Consider the following 21,727-nt stretch of genomic DNA (forward strand, 5'->3'; position numbering starts at 1 on the left):
AATTACCTATCATTCACACCTACTAGAGTCATTATAGGCCATTGCCAATCATCATATAAGGCCACAACATCATGATCACATTAAACCAGAAAAATCACCATTAAATTGAAAACTTCATCAAATCATCCAAAAACAAGAAATAAACAACAAATTTCAACACTTTAGCCACCACTAGGCACAAATTAAGCATCATTAGGTGTAGGAGGAAGTTCAAGCACCACTTACCTAGTAAAACAAGAGAAAAGGAGTTGTAGAACACCTTAGCTTCCTTGAACACTTCCACAAAAACACTTACTAGCACCAAAGGGAGGGATTTTATGGAGTAGAAACTAGTTTATGTGATTGGTTTTGGAAGATTGAGCTAAATGGAAGCTAAAATGTTGAAGAGTTTCTTTCTTCTTTGCTCAAGAGAGAACCGGCCATGGAGGAGAAGAAAAGAGTGAATTTTAGTGATTTTTTTGGAGATATTTAACCAATTAGTCAAAAAGGTCAAAACCATGAATTGTTGTCTACAAGTCCAACCAATGGAAGAGTGACACTTGTCACTTCATTAAGTGCATTCCTATCCCTTTCTTTTCCTCTCACATCAATCACTTCACATCCTCTACTTATCTCTTAACACCCGATAAATCTCAACCAGTATCCGAAAATTAACCTAACTGGCCGAATTTTTTCCGAACTTATCGTACTAGTGGGTCCCACGTCCTTTATATATCCTTAATTTTTCAAACTCTCCAATACTAGAAAAAACATCTAAAAACTATAATTACTCATAAAATTTATCAGGAGAATTTTCCTAAGCCAGAAAATGCAAAAAAAAAATGTGCCTTTAAATGGGAAAAACCCTAAGAAAATTATTAGGGATTTACGGGTTCTCACACAATATGTATCACAAATTCCTTAGGCATAAGATAATGCTGCCACACTTCAAGAGCACGCACAACAGCATACAATTCTTTATCATAAGTAGGGTAATTAAGAGCTCCCCCACTCAACTTTTCACTGAAATATGCCAAGGGTCTATGATTTTGATGTAAGACAGCCCCTATGCCGATCCCACTAGCATCACATTCAACTTCAAACGTCACATCAAAATTAGGCAAAGCAAGAATAGGTGCTGAAGTTAACAAATCCTTAAACCTATTAAATGACTCTTCTTGCTCTTTTCCCCATTGAAACCCCACATTCTTTTTAATTGTCTCATTCAAAGGTGCTGCAATAGTACTAAAGTCTTTAACAAATCTCCTATAGAAACTTGCAAGACCATGAAAAGACCTTACTTGAGACACATTGGTTGGAGTTGGCCACTCTAAGATGGCTTTTACCTTGGCGGGATCAACACGTATGACATTTGCACCAACAATATATCCAAGGAAATTAACTTCAGGAGTGCAGAAGACACATTTTTCCATGTTAGCAAACAACCAATTTTCACGCAAGGCACTTAAAACAAGTCGTAAATGCTCAACATGTTCATCTAAAGACTTGCTAAAGATCAATATATCATCAAAATAAACAACAACAAACTTCCCAAGAAAATGCCTTAAAACATGGTTCATTAACCTCATGAAAGTACTTGGAGCGTTTGTTAAGCCGAAAGGCATCACAAGCCACTCATAAAGACCATACTTTGTTTTTAAAGCAGTTTTCCATTCGTCTCCTTCCTTTATCCTTATTTGATGATAACCAGATCTTAAGTCAATTTTAGTGAAAATGATTGCCCCATGCAATTCTTCTAACATATCATCTAACCTAGGAATAGGATGACGATACTTAACAGTAATTTTATTAATTGCACGACAATCTGTACACATTCTCCAAGTCCCTTCTTTCTTAGGCACTAAAATGACTGGAACTGCACAAGGACTAAGAGATTCACGTACCTGGTCCTTTTCAAGGAGGGAATCGACTTGCCTTTGGATTTCCTTTGTTTTCTCCGGATTTGCTCTATAGGCTGGTCGATTTGGGAGAATTGCTCCAGGAACAAAGTCGATTTGATGTTCGATACCTCGAATTGGAGGTAATCCTTTTGGTAGTTCCTCCGGAAACACATCCTTAAATTCCTGCAAAAGAGAGTAGATTGCACTAGGAAGAGAATCGGTTATGCCTAGTGTGTAAAAAGAAGAATAATCAGCTTCCCTGTACAGAAGTACTATGAGAAGGCTTTGTGCATTCAAAGCCCTACCTACCTCACGCACACTTGCATAGAAGCTCTTTTTGTTCACTTTCAAGCTCTCGGCCTCACTAAGTTTTTTTCCACTCGAATTTTCTTTTTCACTCAACTCGGCCTCTACTTTCTTTTTTTCCTCATCCTCAGGCACATTCGGCTTTTTCTTTGCCTCTCTCAGTTGCCTTTTCTCTCGCTCTTTTCTTAGATGCAATTGTTCCTCATACACTTGTGTAGGTGTCAAGGGTGAAAGAGTGATCTTGAGGTTGTCCATAATGAACTTATACTTATTAGTGAGTCCAATATGATCAGCCTGCCGATCATACTCCCACGGACGCCCTAACAAGACATGACTAGCTTGCATAGGAATTACATCACATAAAACTTGGTCCTTGTATCGACCAATAGAAAAAGCGATTAAAGCTTGTTTGGTCACCTTGACTTCCCCCCCATCATTTAACCAAGATAGTTTATAGGGTTTAGGGTGGTAAGTCCATGGAAGGTGCTTTTGCTCGACAAAGTCAGCAGCTACGCAATTAGTACAAGAGCCACTATCAATGATCATGAGACATACCTCATCTCCAATTTTGCATCTCGTATGAAAAATGTTGGTCCGTTGGAGATCATCTTCTTGAGCTTGTGCATTTAGCACTCTCATAGTCACCATAGTTCGAGCTACGGGGTCCTCTTCTATTTCAACCAGGTCAGCATCCTTCCCCTCTTCTTCAAGCGGTGGTATGTCCGCATATTCCTCCTCTCCTTCGCTTTGCCACATTCCTTCTTCATTCATGTACATGATGCTTCGGTTAGGGCATTGAGCCATGAGGTGGCCAATTCCCTTGCATTTGAAACATGCCTTTGGCTGGTTGGTAGACGTATTGACCCTTGGAAGGGCCGGCCGCGGGGTTGGTTTAGAAGGAGTTGCACTCGGATGGAACGGTTGCTCCATTCGCCTGTTTTCCCTTTCTTTATTGCCTTGCCTCGGCCAAGCATTGGATGTTGGCAATTGATCTCTTCTCCAAGGTGTGGAAGAAGATGTAGTGGTTCGGCCACTAGGTGTCTTTATAGGTAAGGCTTGCCTTTCCACCTTCTCTGCATAAGACACCATTTGTTGTAGCTCAAAGTGGTCTTGAAGCTCAACCTTCTTCCGAATTTCAGGATTTAATCCATTAAGGAATCTTGCCATGGTTGCTTCTGAATCCTCTTGTATATTGGCCCTTATCATTGCTACCTCCATTTGTTTGTGGTACTCATCAACCGAACTGGACCCTTGGGTGAGTCGTTGGAGCCGATTGTACAAGTCCGTGGTGTAATGGAAGGGTACAAATCGTTTACTCATCACTTGCTTCATTTCAGCCCAAGTGTCAATTGGTTGTTCCCTATTTCTCCTCCTTGTGGCACATACTTGCTCCCACCAAATGGATGCATAATCTTCAAATTCAATAGCCGCAAGTTTCACCTTTTTCTCGTCGGAGTAATTGTGGACTTCAAACACTTGCTCAACTCTCCGAACCCAATCTAAATAAGTTTCAGGATCATTTTTCCCATGAAAGGTAGGCATCTTAGTCTTGATGGAACCAAGATTGTCATCGGTTCTCCTAGGTCGGCCTCGACCTTCCCTCGCTCCCTCTTGGCTTCTCCTTGATCGAAATGAGGTGTGAGAATGATACCCCTCATCATCCGCATCATGATCAGCACTCTGAACACTCGAAACCCTATGGTGTGTATCTCCGGTACCTCGCATCTCAATGGCAGCCAACCTGTCGGATATTTGTGCCATCGCAAATTCATGTTTCTCCATCGCAAATTCATGTCTCTCCGCTTGTTTTTGAAGAGTTTGGAGCACCAGTTTGAGTGACACGTCGGTCTCAGACGGCTCAGGCATGTTCCCCTCTTGAGACATATTGTCTAACCTGCAAAACAAGTGTATCCTAGTCTACCTTGCAAAGCACTCGTGTATCACTCAAGGAAAACACACTCACTCTCAATTTTCCTTCTCGAAGTTCTTAAGACAACTCAACTCTCAAAAATTCCAGAATTAATTACCCTATAAGCAAGTAACAAGACACAAAGCAGAATTTTACAAATCTTAGAAAAACTCTACCCGAAGCTGGAACTTTTTTTTTTTTTGAGCTGTTGTTTTGCTGAGTTTCTGGTCAGTACTTTGGAAGGTAAATGGTGTTTCTGGAGTGCTCAAACAATCTATGAATCAGTCCTCAAATTTCAGTCAAATCGGATTGCAAAACTAGCTCAACCGATTTTAGAAACTCAAGAACTCCCAAGGCGGTTTGGGGCTAAGGTGTTTGGTTTGGTTTTGAAAACAGAATCTGGTGTGTTTGGGGCTGGTGAGGTCGTTTAGGGTCTTTGGAATTCAATCAAGATTGGAACTCAAGAGTTGGAAACCAATCAAGATTAGGAAACTCAAGTTTTGGGAAATCAACCAAGATTTGGAGATTAACCAAGATTTGGGAACCCACCAAGAATTGGAAACTCACGATTTTTTTGGAAACTTGATTTCCTTTGTATGAGAGCCAATTCCTTCTCTTCTTCCTTTTTTTTTTCTTTCCTTTTTTTTCGGCTCTTCAAGGAACACAAATTCAGATCACACCAACAAGTTCAAGAAAACGGATGAAAGGTTATGCCAATTCCAAGAAATCCCTAGTTCTTGGTTTATTGTTCAAGAATTTTCAAAATAAGACTTGGTGGTCCAAGAACTTCAAGAATTTGTTCAAGAAACACAAGAATTTTCCCAAATTATGTTGCGGTGTCTAGGGTTTGCAGAAACAACAACCAATTCTCAAGAAATAGGCAAAACAGAATTTCAGCAATATTCAAAAGAAAATTCCAGCAATACTCTAGCAACTTGATCACTAAACAATATAAGGTACGTGACTCTTTTTTTTTTTTTTTTTGTCTTTAAACCCTAACAACCCAAACACAAATATAACAAACCCAAGAACTTGGACAGAAAACACAAAAAGACAACACCCAAACAGTTTTTTTTTTGACTCGGATGAACAGTAACGTGAACAGTACGCTACAGATGAACAGTGATGAACAGTATTTCGGAATAGTAACGATGAACAGTAATCGCTACAGTTTTTTTTTTTTGACAAAAAGACAACTAACAAGATATGAACAACTTCAATTAAAAGAGAATTAACCTGATGCTCTGATTACCAACTGATATAGGCAACCCTAGGGGAAGACCCTCCTAGAACCTCCCAACCTTGTAATTATCAGAGTTGGATCTTTTCTCCCAACAGAAATTGAACTCGATTGTTCTCATGAACTCAAGACCTCTGACACACAAAGGTAATCAGCAACCTTAAGCAAATAAGGATGGATGAAGCGACACCACGATTAGGGAACAAGCTAATCGATAAAGTCTGATTTGAATCCTAAGCTATGAACTCAAGAATTCAAGAGTAAGTTCGGTTAAGAACTTGAAAGAAAATTCCTCACGATTTCTGGTTGTAATAATCTGTCTTTACTCTTACAAGAGGTGCCTTTTATAGGCTAAAACTAGGGCAAAAATCCGGCCCACATAAACCTGGAAGAAATTCGGTCCGCACAAAGAGCTTAAAGAGCCAGCTCTTTAAGGCTTTCCGATAAGGCCCAATATGTCACGGCCCCACCTCCCCCTAAGGCGAACCAGAGGGTTCGGCGGGCCGCCTGCCCAGCTCTCGCCGGGACTCAGTCGTTCACTACAATCCTCAATTGAATTTCAAGATATATATATCAAATATACATCAAAGGTTCCCAAACTTTACATATCAAAAGCGAAGCGTCCACGCTTCCGCAGCGCCACTCTAATCCTTGATCACAATTAGTACACAGGAGGAAATCTAAACGTTCAATACAATCCCAATATGAATGATTACACAAAAGGAAATCCAAATTCAATCCATACATGAGATAATCCATGAATAAACACTACAAGCCACTCCTTCGCCTTGAGCCCTGTGGAGGGGAATAAAACATTTTGGGGTGAGCTAGAAGCTCAGCGAGTAACCAGTAAAATCAGTTATGAAATCTGTTTAACAATAGTTCATTTCAATGATGTCATTTCAATATGGAGTATCAATAATTCAAGAAACATTTACAATGGAAAGCGATAGTAACATTCATGAAAAGGATACGTTCGTTCTCCTGTCATTTCATTGCATTTTTGGTTTCATTCGTGCATTCATTCACCCCGTCCCTGGCTTTTGGCCAGGCTCCACCAACCTACAAGGTAATACTCGAGTATACCGAAACGTTCACCCAAGTTCCTAGTCGCCCGACCAAGTTCGCTTCTGGCTCGAGACGACCGGTAACAAGGGGCAATGGCCAGTTCAGCCCAAAAGGCTTACATTCATGCGCAAGTAGCATTTAAACATTAATCATTGAAAATTTCATATTTATTTAGGTCGAGTGCGATAAAGTAAACACTCGCCTAGAAAACTCGTTTTAACAATCATTGAAAGCAAAAGCAATCATAACAAGACACTAATGCAAGCACGCATGATATGTAAGAAACAGTTCCAAAAGTAACTTTGAAAAGGGTTCAAAAGTAGATAATGTAGGAAAGCGGTTCAAAAGTAAATTTGGAAACAGTTTGAGGTCACTCAGCTCCACGGCTCTGAAACCATCCATCATACACTCAATGCAATCAAGTCCTTTCAAAGTTCGGACAGCACTTTCCCTGAATTTGCTTACTTTTCCAGCCATCATGGCTTCATTATTTCCTCATTCCATCCCAAAGGTACACACACAACAACAAGTTCATCCAACAGCCATCCAGCATGCTCCAAGTAGTACCAGTCAAGCTAGGGAAAATTCCGGAAATGAAAGTTAAACGCAAAACCAGAAAAACAGTTTTGACGTCATTTTGCGGTAATGGTGCCAAAAGCACTACGATGGTCGGATGAAGATGCAAGACCCACCGTTTCAAAGCTAAGAGACAGGGCTACAACAATGTAGAAGGCCACTCAGTCCAAATCCTAGTACAACTAGGTCAAATATGCAGAATACCAAACCAGAACCGTAATTGCAGGTTTACAAATTACACTATGCTGTAATCAGTACAACTCAGTCTAAATAGGTCCAAATGTAGAAATTCCAAAGGCATATGGTAGCTAGGACATCAAGATACATTTCATCAGAAGACCTCAACACCCAAATCCAAAACCATTCAAGTCAAAACAACCCAATTACAGGCACAGTTCGGCCATCCTGAAACCCAGAACAGCAATAGTAAATTCGACATTTCTCACTCTACACTACTCCAAATGACCTGAAATTTTACAGGCACCCTTAAAACATCAATACCTACAACTTTCATGTTTTGAGCCAAGGCCAATTCGGCCTCTAACCATATGATACAAAATCGGACAGAAAGGGGGTTATGAAACCCTAACTTTTCACATTTCAATCCAAACCCAAAATTGGTTGCAATTAATCACTTTTCCACCTCCTAGAGTCATTAAACATCATTTCCAATCATCATACATGACCCCATAATCACATTCATATGAAAACAGAAAAATCCCCAATAATTATAAAACTTCACCAATTCAACCAAAATCAAGATTTAATCCATAAAAGTGCATCTCATACAACCTCTAAGCATGATTTAAGCATTAATTAAGGGAGGAGGGTGGTTCTTCACAACTTACCTTGAACACAAGAGAGAGAGAGCTATTGGTCACCTTAACTTTCCAAACAAGTCCACCAAACAACTCACAAACACTAAGTGAAGAGGTTTTATGGAGTAAAACTAAAATTAAACGGTTAAAAGTGAAGATTAAGCAAGCTTGGAGCAAAGAAATTGGAGAGCTTTTCTTCCCTTATTGCTTGAAGGTGGTCGGCCATATGAAGCTTAGAAATGAAGATATTTTGGGTCATTTTTGGTTATTTAAGTCAATGGTAAGAAAGGTCTTAAGGTAAGCCCAATCAAATGGTGACACTTGTCACCTTTAGGTTTAAAACTTATCTTTTTATCTCTCCAATACAAATATCTTAACACTTTGTCAAATAATATCACTTAATACAAAATTCCAAGAAGTTGTCAAAAATATATTGCATTTACCGCACTTGCGGGTCCCACGTTCAAAATACGCTTTTAATTTCTCAAAAACTAACCGATACTAGAAAAATCATTTGAAAACTATTTTTGCTCATAAACTTTATCTGGGGAATTTTTCTAATAAAGAAAATGAAGAAAAGGCGGGCGATTAAATAAAATAAACCCTAGAAAATTAGAAAATTTTCGGGTTCTCACACTTATACTTTTCGGGGCGTCACACAATAAGTAATAAAATACTAAACGCCTAACAACTACTAAACTAGACAGTCTTAAAACAACTACCAACTAAGCTAACAAGTATGAGATCATTCCTTCGCTTCAAACGTACAAGTGAACAAAGTAACTTCATGGTCCATCGAATCTTCAAACCTAGCTTGCTCCTTGCTTGTATGGTGAATGATCAAGGCTCGTAAAGCTTCCTTCACCTTCTTGGTTCTTGATCTTGTCATCGGACCACCCATGTTGATCAAAGGGTCCTTGACCCAAGGTTGGAGTTGTTGTGCGCCCGTATCCGCATCAATAGCCGTTGTGCTAACTTGTCGACTTGAGAAATTTCGATTTGAGATTAAACCATGTCTTGAATTTTTCGAATATCTGGGACTGTAAGTCCAACTTCAAGCCTTTTGCATGTTTTATCTAGTTACTTGATCAACTATCTATTGGATCATGACGATTTGATCAGTTGGAGTAGGGTGCTTCTTAGCACTTGATTTTGATATGTGGGATTAGAGTGATTCCTAGTATTTGAATACTTTCGAGGAATTTTTTGATCTGATTGGTACAAGATGGAATGTTGTGGATGACATTCTTTTAAGGAGGAGAGTTTGTGACGCCCCGAAAGGATGAGTGTGAGAACCCGAAAATTTTTATATATTTTTGAGACATTATTTTGTTTCCTTGTCTATAATTTTATGCCTTTCTTCAATATATTAATTTTCTATACATTTTTATAAAGGAATATAGTTTTGAAATCATTTCCTTGATACAACTTAGTCCACGTTAAGTTTGAAGTGTATTATGGACGTGGGACTCGCTAGTGCGGTAAATGCGATATATTTTTGACAACTTGTTGGAGTTTTGTATTAAGTGATATTATTTTATAAGGTGTTAAGAGATAATTAGAGGTTAGCTAGATTAATGAGTATGGAGAGACAAGAGGATAAGGTTAAACATATAAGGTGCCACATGTCGCGTTTCTATTCGAGGGTGGACTTTTGACCAAGATATTTTTACCTTCTTAAAGCTAATTTTGACCAAAATATTTCTTCATTCTTAGCCCCCTTGGCCGAGCTTCTAGGGAGAGAAAAGAAAAAAAAAACCTCCAACTTTCATCATCCAATCTTGCTTAATCTCAGAATCCAACCGTTAAAACATTGATTTGCTCGATAAAAACCCTTCTCTTAGTAGTATTGAAGTAGTTGGTGGAGTTGTTTTGGGAGAAAAAACCTAAGCTACTATCTTTCTTGAGTTGTAAAGGTAAGTTGCTAAGAAATTTCCCTTTTGTTCTTAATAAAGATAGATTAGTGATTTCTAGTGGCTTAACATGTTAATTTGTGGAAGACTTCATGGGTTTAAGTAGTGTTTGTTAAATTTCTGATTTAATGGAGATTTTTCTGATTTTATATGATGATCTTAGTTTAATCATGGTATGATGGCTTGTAATGGTGTAAACTGAAGCTTGTATATGTTAGTTACGATTGTTGGCGGAAAATTTCAGTTTTGTGCGGAAATTCCAAGTTTAGGGTTTAAATTTGCCCTGTTCTGACCGGATTTATTCGAGCATGGTAGAGGCTGAATCAGGCTTAGGTTAAAACATAAAAGTTGTAGCAAATGGTGTTAAATAGCTTCCTACAAAATTTCAGCATGATCCAAGTACTGTAGCATGTGAAACGACAGAAATACCCCTGACTGCCCATGAACCATGTTTCGGGCCCAGATTTCTGTTTTCATGGAAATTTCCATTTGTGACCCTGAAAATGCATGATTTGGCTTTGGAGGTCTTCATGAGAAATGTAGGTACATGTCTTGGCTTCGAAACGCCATAAGATTTGTTTCAATCCGATAAGTGTAGCTTCAGTTGTGGTTGTTGTACGGAAAGGTGTATTTGATAGTTTATGATGTGTATGGGGTTGATTTGAGATGAATTAGTGTTGCTTGTAGGATGGAAAAGTAAGGAAATTAAGGGGATATGCTGTCCGATCTTTGAAAGTATTTGATTGCTTTGAGTTTGAGTTGAAGGGCTTGGACTTGAGCAAGGCAACGATATATGATGGATGGTTCCTCAGCCGTGGTTGGTGAGTGACCCCTCAACTATTTCCAAAGTTACTTTTGAACTATTTCTTGCATCGCTTCCCCGATTGCATAACTAATTCTTGCATTGGTCGCTCAATTTGCATATCATTTGTGTATGCCATGACATAACTTGACTCCGATGAGTTCTTGGGAAATCTTGTGATTAGAACCAACGTCTCCACTACTGTGTAGTTGGAGCAATTGGCTCCCTTGTACTGTTTGACTTTTCTGGATCCGTTGGAGCATTGGAATTCTAAGTACGATGATTTCACTGGTCCACATGAGCATTAAATGTACATTTGATTACGGATTCATGTCATCATCTAAATGCACTATTGGGAAGCTTATTTGTTTTCTGATTTTACTGGTTACTCACTAAGATTTTAGCTCACTCCCAATTATTTTCTTCTCCCCGCAGGGATTGAGGCAAAGGAAGAACTTGTATTTGGGTCTTTTTGTGACTGGAAGGCATATATCTTGTATAGTTTAGATTTGGATTTATTCTATGTACTAGTTGGGCTTGTACAAATCTTTGGATTTGAAATGGATGTATGTGTACGTTCCACGCTTAGAATTAGTTTCCGCTTCGCTTATGATATGTAATTCTTGGGAAATTTGATGTAATATTTGAGATTTATACTGTAATTTGTTTGAGGACTATAGTGAGTGACTGAGTCCCGGCGAGAGCTGGGCAGGCGGTCCGCCGAACCCTTTGGTTCGCCTTAGGGTGAGGTGGGCTGTCACAGTTGGTATCAGAGCTTAGGCTTCCGATCTCTGTAGTGTATCCTAGGCTAAAGTTTAGGATGTCGGACTGTGGGATTTGATTTGATTTGATTTGAAAGTTAAGCGATTGAGGTAATTATTAGTACTGACTATGGAGGATAAGAGACCAAGATTTGATGGTCCAACTCTATGTATGATGATTTTGAACTAAGATAAGAGAGTATCAAAAGAATAAAATGCATTTTCCGCCCATTTACCTCCTACAGAATTTCTGCTTTGAAATTCTAAAGAAAAACTGGGATGTACTAGTTTATTTTGAAACGATGATTGGAAATAATATATATATATATATGGTTTAAGCTGGTCTAATTTTCCGATTTTGGTAATATGTGAATTATGTGAACTGATGAGCTTGTTGAATTTTGTATATGATGGGCTGATACAAGGTTACAATTTTCTAAATTAGGTTTTCCCCCTTGATTGTATACTGGTGTATTCTCACACTTGAATTGTCTATGCTTTATATGAAAAAAAAAATCTTGAGTTTTCGGAAGAATGGTGAACTGTTGTTGTTATAATGTAAATCTTGAACTTGATAAGATTTCTGTTACTTTAAATACTCTTCTTATGTTTTAAAATTTTTGGTTTTCAAGAAGAGTGAGCCTATCTTTAGGTGTACGGACTGAGGGAACTTTGAGATATAGAGTAACCGCATTTAAGAGCACGAAATTAGTGTGAATTGACTTGGTTTTTATTTGACACGTAAGTTAGCAAGTTGTACTTATTTCTTGGATTTGAACTTGGAGCTTGAGACTTTAATTATAAAACTCTAAGACTAGTTATTTTTGGAGATGATGGTGCTCTGGCTGGGGGCTTGCTTATTAAAGATTTTGAACTTCGAATGGATAACCTTTAGTTTCAGCTTGTATTATGGTTTGATTGGATCTCATTTCGTAAAGGCATGTGATCTGATTGAAATTAGTGATATTTGGACCTTTTGGTTTAACTAAGGACTTAGGAAGGGTGGTGCACGCCGTGAGGCCTTTTGTACCCTGCTTGCATATACGTCTACATTTTGTGGCACTTAATTGCCTATATAGAGTAGTTGACATATTGGGCTTGTTTGTGACTTCTTAACTCGTGCTATAACTTTTGATATATGTAAAGAATCATTTCTTGATTCTAAATATTTTTGCAACTTGTATATGCATTAAGTTCTTTTATGCTTAATTATTCCTTTTCTTGCGCTTATAGACTTCTATTAAGTATGGCAGCAGGAATGGGAAAAAGGGGTCGTGGCCGAGGGCTTAGACAACCCCGTACTCATGAGAAAATTGGTGGATAGTCTTATATAATTGAAGGAGACCCTAGTACTGAATATGAATCGAGAGTAAACCAGAAGATTAGATCTACCAGTGTATAATGGATTAAGCTAGTTGAGGACATTGACATGATGACTGCTATCTTGGATCTATCCGATAAGATTTTGGCTAGGGTTTTGATACATTATGGTGGTGACCGGATTTATTAGGAAACTTTTGGGTTTCGCATCCTTCTTCTAGTCTTCTTGTTTGATTAAGGTACACTACCCAATTTGTAATCATTGGGATTTGAAATGCTTGAACTATCTGAGACCGACTAGACTGAGCTCGTTTAAGACTTGAATCTGTTTTGGCTAGTGTACTCTTACGTACACTTGACAGACCTGACTTGACTGAAAATAGGGTATCTCTTTCATGCTTGAGCAAGTAGCTTGGTTCGTATATGACCTGTAAGTGGATTTGAATTCTGTGATTGCTTGGGAATATGAATTACTGGGCATAAACTAGGCAAGTGAGTTTCTATTCGTACTCATGTTCCATGAACCTGAAATATTTGGCCCTGCTTTTGAACCTGTATATACATGAACCCTGCTTTTGACTCTGCTTCTGAACTTATTCTTACTTGTGTGGTTGTAGACCGGGTACTACTCCTCTGTAGTGGTTGAGCAGAACCTCTCTGGTGAGGCATTGCCTGGTGTGTTTTCAAGCACCGCCATTCTTCTGGCGAGGCATGCCTGTTGTGTTTTCAAGCACCACCAGGGATTGAAATTCTTGAACTGAACCTCTCTGATGAGGTATTGCCTGTTGTGTTATCAAGCACCGCCATTCCTTTGGCGAGGCATGCCTGTTGTGTTATCAAGCACCATCAGGGATGAAACTTTGACTTGAGGCTCTCTGGTGAAGTATAGCCGTTGTGCTAACTTGTCGTGTTTTCAAGCACCACTAGGGCCAATTTCTTGAGCTAAGATCCTCTGGTGAAGTTTAGCCGTTGTGCTAACTTGTTGTGTTATCAAGCACCACCAAGGATGAAATTTTTGAACTGAGACTCTTTGGCGAAATATAGCCGTCGTGCAAGCTTGTTGTGTTGTCCAGCACCGCCAAGGGAAAAATTTTCGACTTGAGAAATTTCGATTTGAGATTAAACCATGTCTTGAATTTTCCGAATATCTGGGACTTTAAGTCCAACTTCAAGCCTTTTGCATGTTTTATCTAGTTACTTGATCAACTATCTATTGGATCATGACGATTTGATCAGTTGGAGTAGGGTGCTTCTTAGCACTTGATTTTGATATGTGGGATTAGAGTGATTCCTAGTATTTGAATACTTTCGAGGAATGTTTTGATCTGATTGGTACAAGATGGAATGTTGTGGACGACATTCTTTTAAGGAGGGGAGTTTGTGACGCCCCGAAAGGATGAGTGTGAGAACCCGAAAATTTTTATATATTTTTGAGACATTATTTTGTTTCCTTGTCTATAATTTTATGCCTTTCTTCAATATATTAATTTTCTATACATTTTTATAAAGGAATGTAGTTTTGTTATCATTTCCTTGATACAAGTTAGTCCACGTTAAGTTTGAAGTGTATTATGGACGTGGGACTCGCTAGTGCGGTAAATGCGATATATTTTTGATAACTTGTTGGAGTTTTGTATTAAGTGATATTATTTTATAAGGTGTTAAGAGATAATTAGAGGTTAGCTAGATTAATGAGTATGGAGAGACAAGAGGATAAGGTTAAACATATAAGGTGCCACATGTCGCGTTTCTATTCGAGGGTGGACTTTTGACCAAGATATTTTTACCTTCTTAAAGCTAATTTTAACCAAAATATTTCTTCATTCTTAGCCCCCTTGGCCGAGCTTCTAGGGAGAGAAAAGAAAAAAAAACCTCCAACTTTCATTATCCAATCTTGCCTAATCTCACAATCCAACCGTTAAAACATTGATTTGCTCCAAAAAAACCCTTCTCTTAGTAGTATTGAAGTAGTTGGTGGAGTTGTTTTGGGAGAAAAAACCTAAGCTACTATCTTTCTTGAGTTGTAAAGGTAAGTTGCTAAGAAATTTCCCTTTTGTTCTTAATAAAGATAGATTAGTGATTCTAGTGGCTTAACATGTTAATTTGTGGAAGACTTCATGGGTTTAAGTAGTGTTTGTTAAATTTCTGATTTAATGGAGATTTTTCTGATTTTATATGATGATCATGGTTTAATCATGGTATGATGGCTTGTAATGGTGTAAACTGAAGCTTGTATATCTTAGTTACGATTGTTTGCGGAAAATTTCAGTTTTGTGCGGAAATTCCAGATTTAGGGTTTAAATTTGCCCTGTTCTGACCGGATTTATTCGAGCATGTTAGAGGCCGAATCAGGCTTAGGTTAAAACATGAAAGTTGTAGAAAATGGTGTTAACTAGCTAACTACAAAATTTCAACTTGATCCGAGTACTGTACCATGTAAAATGACAGAAATACCACTGACGGCCCATGAACCTGTTTCGCGCCCAGATTTCTGTTTTCATGGAAATTTCCATTTTCGACCCTGAAAATGCATGATTTGGCTTTGGAGGTCTGCATCAGAAATGTAGGTACATGTCTTGGCTTCGAAACGCCATAAGATTTGTTTCAATCCGATAAGTGTAGCTTCAGTTGTGGTTGTTGTACGGAAACAAGTACAACAACTTTAGATACACATGGTTGCAAATTTACAATTCAAATGGGAATTGTTTGGTTAAGGTTTTCCAACCATTGAGGAGCTATACAAAAGAATACTAAAACTAGCTCAACTCATGCTTCAAACATCATAGTCTTCAAAAGGTGATTTCCTGTAAGGAAAACAAGGATAACGAAACGGGGTGAGCTAGAAGCTCAATGAGGTACCAAAAATATAACAGTAGAGATCATGAGAAAACATTTATAGGACACATATCCGCATCAAGTAAAAGAAATGAACGAACATCACAACTTAAAGGATACAGGTGGCTCTCAGGAGCCAAATCCCCGTGGCAATACTTGATCCAACCTTGTTGACCCTCCGTCAACGTTCAAATAAAGAAACTAGTCCAGTAGATCACCACTTTAACGCCAAAATCCCGTTCATCAAACATACCCCTTACCGGGCCCGAACGCCAAACAGGAACAGGAATGGTAATACTCGAGTATACCGGAATCAAGAGTCTCAATACCCAAAGATTCCCCCAGGAACAGGCACCCATGGATTGTCAATTATCTCGACCAAGCCCTCGCTGTCTCGATTTAATTAACTCCCCATGAGGTTGAGCTCAGGTTTAACAGGGAGGTCGTTGGATACTCTTCCAAACGACATCATAACAAATGCAAGTAACAAGTTCAAGTACATGACAAGTACAAGTAATAGATTCCAGTTTATTCAGTACAGGCAAGAGAACGAGTGTGCTAAAGTACACCCTCGTCTCATACAAGATAAACATTTAGGAAGACATTCCACGAGCAATTTGCAAGTACAGGAAACCAGTTTAGCAATAATTCAGGGGAGTGGTACACTCACCAGTTCAAATAAGGATAACTTCAAAAGTTTCCTTCCCAAGTGTGGGTTTAATCGACGGCACCTTCTAGAACAATCAAGGCAAACACTTAAGACTCGACTCCAAGACCTAGTATGAAATTCGCAAGTGAGACTCGGTTACGAGCCATATGTCTAGTCAAAAGAGCCATTAATGCAAAGCAAAGAGGTGACCTCGGAGTGAAAAGGTAACAATTAGTCTTAGAGGCATGAACAACCTCAAAGCCCTACCTACAATGACTTACCAACTCCAAATTTGAAGTAGACAATGAAAGTAAAGTCGATACTAGGAAAACAGGATTTTCCAGTTTCGCGTAACCCTATATGAAAAATCATATCTCAAGTTTTTTAAGTCCAAATTTAGTAAAAATTATACCATTGGAAAATACATTCAAAGGGCTATAACTTTCCAGAAAACACCATTGTAAGATTCAAAACACAAGGCAGTCAAATTCGAGCCTTAAGTTGCTGCTTCAACTAGTGAAAGACAGAACAGGTACAATATTTCAGTCAACTTTGAAGAATCACCATAAATGGTACAGACAGAAACAGGGTTTGAAATTTACACGGTTCATAGTCCTATGAATCTAGTTTAAAATACAACAAACGGAACTCAATTGTGACATTTCTACATCAAGATATAGCAAATCTCTCGAGACTGCGCAGAAGCTCCCGCGAAAATTTTAACAGCACATCCCCTAATCTTCTTTACCTTTCCAACCAAACCTCAACACCCAATCATAAACTATTAAACACCTTTAATTAGAGCCACAATACCCTTCAAAACAACCAAATGGTAGCTCAACAAAGAAACCCTAGAAAAGCCCCAATTATAAACCCTAGAACCAAAAGACAGTTTTGACGTCATTAAACGGAACGGACACAACTGGAGCTCCACTTATCGGATTGGGGTGAAATTTACACCGTTTCGAAGCTAAGACAGAGAGATATAACTTTCATGAAGACTAATCAGTCCAGTTATCACCCTAACTAGGTCAAATTTACCAAAACAACTTCAGATTTTCCCAATTCAAAGTTTACTGTGGCAGTCCTGATTCATTAAGTCATATCTCAGCATATACAACTCCAATTCAAGTGATTCCAAAGACATTTGCAAGATAAGATACAAGGCTTTAAGTCTTAAGAAGACATCGACAACCAAATCAATAGTATTCCTGGTCACAACAACCAATTACAGAAGCTGATTAGCATGTTCGGATAGAAACAGGGCAGTAGGGGTAGTTCAGTCTTTTCATAGGCTACGTTGCTCCAATTAAGCTGAAATTTTTTAGGTCACTACAAAACTTCATTCTCTACAACTTTCATGTTTTAACCTAAGGCTAATTCGGCCTCTAACTATGGGTAACAGGACCGGACAGAAGGGGAAAAATGGAACCCCTAATCTGGAAATTTTTGCTTCAAACCAGAAATTTTCCACTAATCATTACAATTATCATACCAAAGCTTCATTCTAAACCATTGTAAGAATCGAAGACAACCTAAGAGGGGGGGTGAATTAGGCTTTCAAAAAACCTGCTAAGATATAGTTCACTTTTTCACAGACTACCTTTCTTTTCTCAAATACCTCCCAATGAACGAGATAACACAAGAGCACAAGTATTCGTGAGATGAAGAGAAGAACAGTTTATGTAGAAAAGCAGTAAATGAAAGTAAAGAAACAAACCAGACTTCAAACACAACTGAGGTTTGAACACCACTTTTATATACCAAGTTACTTCAAGTTGAACAAACTTGCAACCAATCTTTTGTGTACAAGGAAGGGATCACTTCCTTCTTGCCCCAAACCACACTTGGTCAAGCAAGGAAGTTTTACAAACACTCGCAAACCCTCACTATGCTACACTATTGAAGAAGCTGTGTCACACTTGAAAAACTACACGAAGATTACACAAGCAAAGAGTACAAATGTTCCTTTTAAGTATTCTAGCACTAGAATCACTCACAATCTGATGTAGGCTTGTTGTGCAAAGTTCTTCTGATGTGGTTGACTTTGTTCTTTTTATAGGAGACCAGAAAATTCTTCAATTAATGTTGTCAACGGACAGAAGGCAGTTGAAGAGTCAACTAGCCGTTGGTGCTGTCGGACGTCCGATGTTTAGCTTTTATGCGTCCGAACGAGATCAATGAGTTCTGGAAGTTTTCTTGAATCTCTTAGGACGTCCGATCATGCGTCCGAGGGTAGAATGCACACTTGGAACTTCTTCTTCAATTTCTTCGGACGGCCGATGCGTCCAGAGTGTTGCGTCCGAAAAACAGCAACGGTTGTCGGACGTCCGAGTCTAAGTTCTTCACACGTCCGAAGATACTCAAAGGATGTCGGACGTCCGATAATCTCCTTTTGTGCGTCCGACATCATTCTCAGTGCTCTTCATCCTCTTCTTTTCCTGTTTGGTGTTATTTCTGAAAAGGATCTTCTACAAAAAAGTATTAGTAACATCCAAATGTTTTGTAATCATCAAAAGATATGAATTGAGATAAACAATCTCCCCCTTTTTGATGATGACAAAACATTTGGATAGAGCAGAAAAATATACAAATTGGGATATAACAACTCCCCTTAACGAAGTGCATGAGTGTTCAAGAAGAAAAGTAATCAACGTCATCAGTGCTGCTCCAACGCAACTCCCCATGAAATTGACTCCCCCTAACTAGTTACTCAACATCATCAGTGCTAATCCAAATCCATTTCTCCCCCTTTTTGTCATCACAAGATTGAGTATCAGTTTTGGTACCAGCAGTACGATCCATCAGAAACATTATCAGTATACTCATTAACAATGTCCAGCACAGTTTGGAATCAACCATTCAGCAGATTCCAATCAGAAACATTCATAGCAAACACATTCATTCAGCAGATTCCAACACACAACCATTCATAACAATCATTCAAAACATTCATAACAAACACTTAGTTATAGCATTCATAAACAGTAGAAAATATCCAGTTATACAGACCAGGTGTTCAACACTTAGTACAAAAGTGCAATGCAAAAGATGAACTATAATCCTAGATTAAGGTGCAGTGACCTAGTAGTGCCTAGATGGTGATTTTAGATGATCCAGGCCTCCTCCTGGTCAGACGATATTGTTCAGGGTCCTCTTCTTCCTCAGTTTCTTCATCATCATCTTCATATGCTTCTTCAGTTACTGGAGCCTTGTCTTTATCCTTGGGCTGAGAGCTGGAAGCTGGTGTGGTCTCATTACCAGTAGTTGGCCCTGTGGGCTCAGATCTTGGTTCTTTCTGATGAGCAGTCTCATTTGTCTCAGGTATAGGGGGCACAAGAAGATTCCTTTTTTCAAGGAAAGAGGATTGTTGGGCAGAGGTCATGGTCATCATGAGACCATCTTCAAGAAGCATAACATGCTGTTTGAGGTCTTCAAGTAAGGAGATGACCTCAGAGTTGGAAGAGAAGGACTTACTGGCAGACTTTCTAGGATGCATGGTGAAAGGAGAAACATAGCCTGACTGATCATGGGGAGTTCTAGGAGTGACAGGGGTTTCATGCAAGTTTTTTCTTCTAGACTCGGCCACAGTCTCCTTGTAGCACCAATGACCATCAAAAAATTTTAGGTTCTTTCTTTCAAAATAAGCTTTTGAGAAAACTGATGAAACACTGTCTTTTGGAGATTTGCCAGAAAAGGGTATTTCAAAATGAGCAAAAATAGGGGTCAGAAATCTGCCATAGGAAAGCTTCCTACGACTATCAGTGCTAATTTTGAGCAGAAACTTGCACATTATAAATCCAAAGTCAATGCGGATTTTTTCAACAAAGCAGTAGAAAAGATAGAGTTCCATTTTATTTGCATCTGTTCTGTGGCCATCAGTTGGCACCAACAGATTCGAAATGATGGTGAAGTTGATCAGATTCTGAGGACTGAGATCATCCAATCTTGCCTCAGCAGGGGTGCTGAATTTGGTTTGAAAATAAGTCATGAGTTTAGCATTGTAAAAATGATGATAGGCAGAGGGAAATTCCTCATACGAAAAGAAATTTGCAATTTTTCCTTTGAAACTAGTTTCAATACTAGTTTTCAGAATAGAATTCACAATGTCAGGAGTTAACATGATGTCTACAGAGTTGACCCTAGAGATGAGTTCAGTGTGTGATGTACCCTTTCTAAGATTAGCAAAAAATTGATAAAGCATGTCAGGATAAAAAACATTAGGAATGGTCAGAAGATGAGTCCATTTCTGGAATTCAAATAGTTTGATGACAGGTTCAAGATCAAGCTTACGAAATTCAAAGGGAATGATGAGCCTTTGGGTGATGAACCCTTTTTGAGAGACTAACTCAAATCTGTCTCTGGCTTCATCATCGATGAACTTTGGTAGAGGAACGGGTTCAGGTACAGGCTGAGATACTGGATTCTTCCCAGAACGTGTCCCTTTTGAGGTTTGAGTGGCAGATGCACCAACATTTTGAGTCTCAGTCCTTGTCCTTGGAGACTTCCTAATGGAGGGTTCAGGTGTTGGCTGACTCTCAGTAGTGTTTTCTTCATTCTGCTGATCAACAGAGGGATCAGCAGATTGCTTTTTCTTGGATTGGGGAGTTCTCTTCCCCTTTGCAGTCCTTTTTCTTTTACTAGAAGACCTTGTGACAGTTTCATCACCTTGGGTAGCCTGCTCTGGTTCCTCATTTTCACCAGCAATGTTCCCTTCAGAGATCTGCCCTTCCATTTGTTCATCAGATGATTCAGCAGTTGGAGTAACTAATTTTCTTTGGGCAGTCTGCTTTACTTTGCCACCACGGGTCATTTTCTTCTTTTTAGGTGCCACAGGAGGTGGATCAACAATTTCAATGTCTTCATCCCTAAGCCTAAAAGACCGTCCGGCACTAGTAGATCCTCCCCTAATTCTAACCATGATGCAATGTGGATATGATTTTTGATGCAGAATGTGGTGTTCAGAGGAAGAATGCAGTAAAAACCAACTAGAGTGCACTAAGAAGCCGCAAGGAGAGAGTTATGTGAAGTTAGGGCTTTGTATGTGAATTGGGAGTTTTGGGGTAGTTGGGGGTTAGGAGTGATTTTTATGAGTGATCAATGAGCAATAGAGGTGTAAATAAGTTGGTTGGTTCAATTTCTCGGAACTTGGTTTGAGGAAAGAGGAATTTGAATTTCAAATGTTAGAGGAAACTGAAAGGTTGCGTCCGAGACTTATGGAGGAAAATGAACTGAGAAGAATGGGTAACTGCCTTATAGGACTCAATTTTTGAGTGTCGGACGTCCGAACGAAGTGAAGCGTCCGACACAACCGTCCGAACCAGGGTTTTTCTGAAACTTGGACGAAGAACACTGTCGGACGTCCGTTCCAATTCATCGGACGTCCGATAAAGATTGACTGGAAATAAGACTTAGAACATTTTTTCTGAAACACCCAATTTTGTTCTCAAGGACACAAATTGATCTAGCGGAAGAGCTTTTGTGAGGATATCAGCAATCTGTTCCTTAGAACAAACAAACTCAACACGGATTACCCCCTTGGAGACAAGATCGCGAATGAAATGATGCTTTATATCAATGTGCTTAGTCCTAGAGTGTTGAATGGGATTTTTTGTTAGATTGATTGCACTGGTGTTGTCACAGTACATGG

The 21,727-nt window shown here is 38.9% G+C and overlaps 1 protein-coding gene across 1 annotated transcript; it reads right to left on the minus strand.

The window, feature by feature from the left end:
- Positions 1-19,171: 19,171 nt before the first annotated feature.
- LOC113777358 (nucleolar and coiled-body phosphoprotein 1-like) lies at positions 19,172-20,998 on the minus strand. Its single transcript, XM_027322391.1, has 3 exons — positions 20,427-20,998; positions 19,555-19,844; positions 19,172-19,479 (listed from the first exon to the last, which is right to left on the minus strand). The coding sequence occupies exons 1-3, from the start codon at positions 20,996-20,998 to the stop codon at positions 19,172-19,174; spliced, it is 1,170 nt and encodes a 389-aa protein (XP_027178192.1).
- Positions 20,999-21,727: the final 729 nt, after the last annotated feature.

Source organism: Coffea eugenioides, chromosome 7 (genome assembly GCF_003713205.1).
Source record: "Coffea eugenioides isolate CCC68of chromosome 7, Ceug_1.0, whole genome shotgun sequence".
NCBI classification, from domain to species: domain Eukaryota; kingdom Viridiplantae; phylum Streptophyta; class Magnoliopsida; order Gentianales; family Rubiaceae; genus Coffea; species Coffea eugenioides.

Coding starts and splice junctions, on each gene's coding strand:
- LOC113777358 (XM_027322391.1), bottom strand. CDS start 20,998: ATGGTTAGAATTAGGGGAGGATCTACTAGTGCCGGACGGTCTTTTAGG. Junction 19,845..20,426: donor GAAGCCAGAGACAGATTTGA/GTTAGTCTCTCA, acceptor GCTCAAAATTAG/CACTGATAGTCGTAGGAAGC. Junction 19,480..19,554: donor GCATCCTAGAAAGTCTGCCA/GTAAGTCCTTCT, acceptor TGCTTCTTGAAG/ATGGTCTCATGATGACCATG.